The sequence below is a fragment of the Neltuma alba genome, unplaced genomic scaffold (genome assembly GCF_004799145.2).
Source record: "Neltuma alba isolate B1F8T4 unplaced genomic scaffold, ASM479914v2 tig00003622_pilon, whole genome shotgun sequence".
In the NCBI taxonomy this organism is placed as follows: domain Eukaryota; kingdom Viridiplantae; phylum Streptophyta; class Magnoliopsida; order Fabales; family Fabaceae; genus Neltuma; species Neltuma alba.
In genome coordinates, this window is record NW_021633358.1 from 157129 (window position 1) to 166164 (window position 9036).

Sequence of the window (9036 nt, forward strand, 5' to 3'; positions counted from 1 at the left end):
TTGTTTAATTTGAGATTCTCTCAACAATTCTCTCATATAATAACGTACTCAAAATCATGTTTTTGGGTTTGGCCCAAAAAATTCATGTTTTTGCGTTAAACTTAAACAAACAGGTCCTACTTACCCTAACCTATAAGGTACACCTTCCTAATTGAAGGTGGATGGGCATAGAAATCAATTAGAACAAGCATTTATTAAGCCCACGAAGCCTAATTAGATTTTCTTGGGCCGCAAAGTTTGGTAAGATCTCCTGCAAAACTGTGATCCTTGTGCCCGCATCCCTTTTCTCTGGAGAAGCAACAAATTTTTGAAGACTGATCTCAAGGAGCTAGCAAAAATATAAAATATAAAATCAGAAGTTGAGAAAGTTGCTTAATTTATTGTAAAATGACAAAGATGAGTACATACACACACATCTGAGCTCGCTTTATTGTAAGAATTAACACTGCCTCACACTATTTTGCAAACACAATATGGATTGGTAGCATTATTGAAGTCTACGTCGCCATTTGCTCATGTTGAAGGATTACTATTGGGCTGCTCACTTTGCGTTTGCCATCAGTCCAAGTCAACTCTCCAAATGAAGGCTCTGAAGTTTTAGTTGAACTTGATGCCTGTAAAATAACCATATAGTTCTTCTTTTGGTTTGTCCTTTGAAAAGTCAAAGTTGATGGAACAACAACAACCTTAACTCCTCTAGGGGCTTTCACGTTTACAGTATATGTGCTTGGAGGCCCAACATTTGTGACTATACGGGTTAAATTTGTAAGTTTCATACCCAGAAAAGGCAATGTGATTGAAGGGTAGTTGAAATCTTCTAGTCTGTAAGACCTTGGGCATTTGTATGGCTTATTATTATTAATGGATTCAATTATTATTCCCTCATAAGCAGAAAAGCATAACAAGTTGAGGTAATCAGAAGTTTTGAGATCATAAACAAGTCCAGGGTCCATTGCAATGTTTGGTTTGACATAGCCTCTGCCATAATGAAATGGAGTTGCTACTCGACCATCTTGTTCGTCCTTAAGTGGTCTATTGGTGTTATCCAGTATGCTTGCTATAACAAAACATAGTTTTTGACAATTATTAGAAAAAGAAAGAAATCATATTGTGGACATGAAAACAGACTGATAGATGTCATACCAGTGGTCATGATTGCTGACTTGATCATGGCAGGACTCCAACTAGGATGGCGAGTTTTGAGAAGACCAACAATGCCAGCAACATGAGGACACGCCTGGGAAGTTCCGGATAGAACATTATAGTCAAAGCGAGCTTCATCTGAATCTAGGTTTGTGGGACTTGCAGCAGATGAATAAGCAGCAATTATACCCTGGCCTGGTGCAGTTACATCGGGCTATGAAGAAGAATAAGAAGAAGAAAATGTTGAGAATTACAATATATATTTAATGACCGAGGGAGTAAGACTCTGTGAGAATAGATAGGTAACCTTGAGGATTGAGGGAAGAATCAAGTTAGGTCCCCTCGATGAGAATGCAGAAACTCTTGGAGCCGGCCTTATTGGTATAAATGTTTTTGCATTATTCATGAATGCAACCGGGCTCCTGCAATATGCGTATGATAATTACTTGTTTTGAAAATATTTTGAGAGCAATTCCAAAAGGTTTGGCAAATGTTAAACATGTATGATAATTACTTGTTTCTGTCAAAATACGAGTTCCTTATATTTTTACTCTCACTCTGACCTCCACCTTGAGGAATATTGGAAGCTCCAACAACCTGAGGATCAGCTGTAAGTGTGTTCAATTGCTTATCATTTTGTAAAATCATTTGCAATGCACCTACACGCTTTGCTTCTTGACCCTTCTCCACAGGCCTCAGGCTCCTTCCTCTTTGGCATACTAATATGCGACCCCTTACTTTGCGAGGATCAAGGGTTCCGATTTTGCAAAGCTGACTGCAACATACAGGAGTATTATTCGTACTTAGGAGAGAAACATACGACAGATTAATACAAAGAGACAACATCATGAATATGTGAAACATTAATTCATTCTTACGCATCTTGAAATGTTGCATTGGGAAGCCCGACATTGCCAGCAATGACCACAGGAATCAATCTCTGAGATGTGGAGTTTGTGGCAAGACTTGTTCCCTGGTTACACCCACAGGCAGATCAATTTGGAGAGGGGAAAACCAAACAAAATCGATATGTAATTACTATAGCGGTTCAACCCATTCCAGGTTCCTAATACTTCTAATGAATTCTGGTTTTAGTCTATATATCTTTTTTCCCTGTTGTTTTTCATCCTCATGCTATCCAAAATGTTGGTTTCTATAAGGCTAATGTGGTGTTAACAGTGTTGAGTAGGCTGACATGGACTGTTGACAAGGATTAATGTGACTGGACTCAATAGTAAAAGACATGAAATGGGTTTAATCCTAATTATCAAAAGAAGAGAAGCAATACGAACCTTAATGGTCTGGCCATTACCAAGAGTAATATTGTTGCTGTCCCTGTCCATGAAGCCAGAAGCAACAGTGAAGATCCACGGTGCCACATTTGCCATGGTCTGAAGTTCTGGTCCCTCGTAACCGGCAGAGGCGACAACGATGATTCCCCTGGAAACCGCATGGAAGGATCCTATGGAGATTCCATTGGTCAACATGTCATTCACATTTGGCACAGTACTCCCACCAACGGAAACGGAGAGAATATCGACGCCGTCATCGATGGCTTGGTCAAAAGCAGATATCAGATCTTCATCAGTGCAGTCCTCTGCACTGTGACGACCCCAACAGATCTTGTACACTGCGAGACGAGCTCTGGGAGATCCTCCCTTGGCTGTTCCATTTTTGTTGAGAACGCTGACGTTTCGGACGAAGTTGCCACCTGCTGTCGAGAGGGTGTGGGTCCCATGTCCAACCATGTCACGGGCACTGATACCACTTGTGAGGCCAAGGCTCCCGTGTTGTACCACGTAGCCTTTATAAAATGTTTTTGCTCCAATCAGCTTCCTATTTCATACTCATGCAGACCAAATCATCCGTTATCTCAACGTTTTTGTTCAGTTTAGACTTTGTACATATCATAATGTCTAATACTAAAAGCTCAAGTACTGATCAAACCTGTTGCACAGGGTTATGTTACGTGGGCCAGTCAGACTATAAAGCTCGCATCTTGATCCTCCACGCCACTTCCTTGCAGTTGTATCGCGACATGTTCTTGGAGGGTGTAATTGCCAACACTGTAACATATAACATATTGATTCACGCATTTCTTGGAAAAGATTCAATTAAGCAAGCGCTTAAACTTGTTGATGAAATGCTATTTAGAGGGTGCCCACTAGACAATATTACATACAATGGCCTTATCAAAGCTTTCTGCAAAGTGGGGGCTATTGGAAAAGGATTGAAATTGTTTGAGGAGATGCTTGGTAAAGGGATTTTTCCTAGCATCATCTCTTGCAATATTTTGATCAATGCCTTATGTAGAATTGGAAAAGTAAATGATGCGCTTATATTTCTTCGGGATATGATCCATCGTGGATTGATGCCTGATATAGTGACGTATAATACCCTCAGCAATGGTCTCTGCAAAATCGGTCATGTTCAGGAGGCTCTAAACCTTTTTGACAGGTTACAGGATGAAGGAATATGTCCTGATGCTATTACATATAACACACTGATACATAGGCACTGCAAGGAGGGTTTGTTTATTGAAGCATGTATACTTTTATATAGAGGTGTGGAGAATGGGTTTATACCTAATGAAGTCACTTGGCACATGTTGCTAAACAGTTTTGTGAAAGAAAGTAACAGGGGAGTAAGACCTTCTTTTAATACGGTATATTTCCAAGCTTTGTCATTTTGAAGACAGTGTCTCATGCTGCTCTTCCTACACTGCCCCTTGATCTCATCTGAGTTGTCCTCTGGTACTTGGTACGCTGGAATTTTGCTGTCTAGCTGTGGCTGTTAATTTTGGTTCAAATATTGTCAGGGAAACTGACTGTGTAATTTATTACTGTGCATTATTATTAAAACTTTTATTGCTAGTTGACAGATGACTTATTTGAGTCATCTCATGAAATTTTCCTGTAGCTGAAGCATAAACATTGATTTATACACATGGATTGTTAGAGAGGAAGGTTGCTGGCTGGTTTTAAATGAAAGCCTGTGGGTTTTGCAATTTTTACAGTAGGCTTAAGCCTCCAATTTGTATTGTGTAAAATAGCATTATCAATTCAAGGCAATTTGTTCATTAAACAATCTGCAACTTGTGTGATTCATTTCTTCTTGTGCTGGCATATGAGTTTCCAAATGCGTCCATATTGCTAATAATTTTAATATTTCCCCTTTGTAAGCCTTTTTTACCACTAATCTGACACTCCCTCCGGTTCAAAATATAAGCATCAAATCTTTGAAAAATGTTGGTTTTTTTTGTGAGCATCAATTTGAATTTTTCTGATCATTTAATGCATTTTTCTTATTTTTACCCCTAATTCATTATATGTATCTGTAATCTTTTTTTTTTTTTTCATTCATTCTTTCTTCAAATTACTCTCCCCATAACTAAGGGTATTATAGAAAAATAAGTTTCTTTTTTTTTTTTACATATTTATTGTTTTAAACCGATTTTAACTTTTTGAATGGTGTAATTTAATTATTTGATACTTATATTTTGAACCAAAGGTATAATTGTTTATCCTGTTAGGGTGCACCCTTCGTGTTGACATTCTTTTTCTTCTTCTTTTTTTTCCTGGGGCCTAGCCTTCTCAATAACATTTAATTTCTTCTAAAAGGTGACTAAAAGCTTGAAAGATTTGAACTTTTTCTTTTATTTTGCCTCATTTATACATTCATCAAACCTGGGCATGGCAAACTCTTGCACAACCTCTGAAGCTCTCATGACTAATGACACAACAGAGCTCCCCTTCAGTTACTCATGCCTCTTTTCACTGATATATCATATATGTTAACACTCTGAGATTGAGATTTGATTTATGTTTTCTTTTCTTTAAAACTCGCTTAATCAAGTCCTTAGTCATAGGTTGATCTATTATCAGCTAGAGTTGATGGGTGATTATGTCTGGTTTAACCAGACATTACACTAGATTACTGCCCTTTCCCCCTCCATTGTGTGGCATGACTATCTAACACTCTCGCTAACCCCCCCCCCCCAAAAAAAAAAGTCCCCAACACCCCATCCACCTCTATATATATATATATATATCTTCTTTTTTTTGGCTCCATTTGGAACGTTGTTTAAGTGCTGCTAGTATCTTTGGTCCTGGTGATCTGTATAGTAGATTTTTGTCCAAATGCATAGGTATATCTATTACCAACTCTTAATTTTTTATTACTACCTCTGATTTAAGTTACAAACTAGATCTTATGTTAAAGACCGAAGGTGGTATAAATTTATGTTGTTTTGAAATCACTTCTTTTTGCATTGATCTCAACCAGATAGATGGACAGTTAAAGCATAATTGCTACCTAATTCATAGTCATAACCACAAGAATCATCCTCTTGTATATCAGCTGAGAAGGTTATCTTGTCATCATCAGGTCTTATGGGAGGTCGTTTGTGAGTTTTTAACCTGCATCCCTAGGCATCAACCACACTTCCTCAACTCTGCTGAGTACATGGCTTTCACCTGAAGCCAAAACTGTCATTGCGAAGTTGGCAGTGATTCCAAAGACAGTACCTATTATAAAGAATTATGTGATCCCTGTAGCAACTATCCACCCATGTGATCTGATATATTCTCTGTTGTTTTGGGTCTTTCCTGATTTTTCTCATGACCTGGTTCAAATTTAATGAATTCAGGATTAAGAAACTTCAGATTGCTACCTTTTGAAGGCTTGACAGACTCAACATTTGATTGCTTGACTTATTCACGTTTGGCATGGACCCCATCTAATGATCCCACAGGTATAGGTATAGCCTCCTTCAAGTTCCCCCTTTTTTTTTGACCTGAAGCCTCCTTTTCCAGTCCTCATCTAACAGTTCTGATTTTACCGTCCTAGCACTTACCATGTTCACATTACCAGAAGTTGTTAACCCATTTGCTAGTTCAGACCGGGCACATTCTGAATTTTGTGTAGCAGATAACCTCGAAGGTTCTTCCAAAAAGATGCAGCAGTACCTTCTTTTCTTGCTCGCCACATCTGCAATGTCAACATTTGGTAGAATGGATCCTTGTGGAATACTTGAGTTTTTAGGATGAGGGCGATTCAACACAAAAAATAATCTTGACTGCATTTCTCATAACTAGGCTCCTCAAAATCATTATACTGGACCTTTTAAAGTTTTAATCAGGGAAGGAGACTTCGGATACAAGTATACTTTCGGGCTGACTACGTTGCTTATAAATAATTGTGACGTTCATGGCGTTTGAGTTTCATTCAGAAAATCATTTGCTACCTTCTTTACCTGGTTGATGGTAATTATCTCATCAGCTCTGTCAAGGAAAATTACAAACATTTCTTCACAGGCACCCTGCATCATGTTTTCATCTATAATGCTCCTCTTGCATTTTGTTTCCACATTACCTAATGGGAAAGTTAATTTCATGCATAATCGCGCAGACTCTTATAGTTCTTTTTTGTTAGGTATGAAATAAATATATTTAGGCTTGGGCCACTTAGGCGCTTAGTTAGGTGAGCAAAATCATATAGTCATGTCATCATCATTCATGTCATGTCATATTGTGGTGTTCTTGATGCTGGATCTACTCATGAACATGATTGCTTTGCTATATTTTGTAATCTGAAACTGATGAACCTCTAATCCTTTGTACTTCAAGTATGGTAGTATTAGTGATCCGATCTAGTGATCTCACTAATTTTGTATGCTTAATTGGGGATTTCTGGACTGAGACTCTGTTGTATTATTCACAGAGAGAGGTACGGCATATATAAACGAATAAGGCAGTATATAGCATGAATTGGGGGAGAGAAACAAAATTTTTCTTACATAATTATCTTGTATTACGTAAATTACAATTGAAAAGCTACTTATAAATCATTACAAATGCCCCCAATATAGTATGAGTACAAAATTCCTTCTGCCTCATTTCCATGGCTATCATTTTTCACATGTTTTGTTCGCTCATTTTGTACAGGGTTTAAAGCCATTGCGGCTTTATTGTCCCAGTGAAGAGTTGTTGGGAAGTCATATTCAAGTAACATCTACCCGATCACCCTCTTAAGCCCCAGCCCTTAATTTTGCTTCTGCAATATTTCCTACTTCTACTTTTTGTCTTTGGCTTCTTCATATGACTAAGGTTACTCTGTACAATAACTGCATAGTGCCCTGAGGTGGACTTTCTATTTTCAGTTGCACATGCCCAATCAGCATCGGTGTAAATCCCTGTAGAATCTTCCTTTATCGAAATTAAACATCATCCTTCTTCCCCCCCCCCCCTCTTTTCATATGATTCAAATTTCTACCCATGGTTATAAATTTTTCACCATCAAATACTTCTTCCATTTCACTCATGATCAGCGGGCATTTTTTAACATTTGAGAATGTATTCTTAGCTTGTTTAAAATTGCAATACTGGCATTTTTTTAATTAATAAGATTGAAAATATAAGGGTTAAGAGCACTGAAAAGACAATTTACAAAATTAAGGAAGCAAATTAAAATTTTATATAAGGTTAAAATACTAAACGTGATTGCTTTAAATAATCAAGATTGTAGCAAAATTTAGTTTTAATTAACCAAAATACCCTGATATTAAATATCTGCTTCAAATACTCCACTTGATAATCATTTTCAAACTAATGGATTGTTAACTAAACAATTTTCATATATTACATAATTTAATGAATATGTTATATTTATCATAATTATTCATGATGATGCCTCGGATGCTCTATTATATTGCAAATAATAACAACAATAATTATAATAAAGAAAGACCAGGTTAAGGTGAAATTATGACTTTATGAACCACAAGGCTAGGATTTAGGTGTTGAATGTGAAAAAAGAGAATTATAGTAAAATCAACATCAGAGTTCATTGAATCACTTACATAAAAATGAAAATAAAATAAAGCAGAAACAACAGTAGAGTCAAAATCCATCAGTCACCGTATCTAAAAGTTATGTATATGCATCAAACAACATGAAAACTGGTAGTTGGGTGGAGGAATGTTATTGTTTTTTTTTTTTTTTGGTAGAAACGAATAGTGTTTTTACTTTATTATACATTTTGTCTTCTGAAATTATTGCTCAATTATGAAAGGAAACATGCGTGCGTGTGTCTCAATTGGGCCATGTATATGGATAATATCATTTTACAGGGCACTTCAAGTCATTGGCCCAAATGACTCTTACTGTTCTTTTAGTTTTAGTTTGTATCAATTATACAGATCTTCTTTTTATTTTAAAAATATACAGTTTAATCTAATAAATTACCATCGTTAGGAATATTCTAAAAAGATTCTAAAAACATTATTTTTAACTGAAATTTATATTAAAATAAATTTTACTTACTATTTTACCCATCATTCTAATAAATTCCTAACTATAATTTTATTCATTTAAGGCAAACATAAAAGACTTGATTAAAAATTTAACTAATTTTTTCAATAAATATATATACTTTGATTAAACATGTTTATAAATTTTTGTAACAAAGATGTGTTTAAAAATTTTGAATTATAAATTTAAATAATTTATAAAATCTTTTAAACTTATATTATTTAAACTCTACGATAAACAAAAACTATGTATTTGAAATATATTTTTACAATTTAAAAGAAATCAAACTTATTTCTTTCCTCTGGGACCCAACTTCCCATGCTTATGAGAAGCGTCATGGATATACGTCACTGACTCCTAGGGTCTCAAGATGCTTAGATCTGATTTGCATTTTGTCCATAACTTGTAGGGCGTGGAAGTAACTGATTTTGAGGGTACACAGCTAAGTATGAAGGTCGCTGTTAACAAAGCATCACCCCAATACGAAATTGGCAGGTTTGCTTGAGCCATCATAGACCTAACCATGTCTAGAAGAGTTCTGTTTCTTCTTTCAGCAACTCCATTTTGTTGTGGAGTGCCAAGG

General features: G+C 36.2%; 1 protein-coding gene across 1 annotated transcript; it reads right to left on the bottom strand.

The window, feature by feature from the left end:
* Positions 1-1653: 1653 nt before the first annotated feature.
* Positions 1654-2891, bottom strand: LOC114742054 (subtilisin-like protease Glyma18g48580). Its single transcript, XM_028930305.1, has 3 exons — positions 2436-2891; positions 2022-2116; positions 1654-1918 (listed from the first exon to the last, which is right to left on the bottom strand). Exons 1-3 carry the CDS (start codon positions 2889-2891, stop codon positions 1654-1656), a joined length of 816 nt encoding a protein of 271 aa, XP_028786138.1.
* Positions 2892-9036: the final 6145 nt, after the last annotated feature.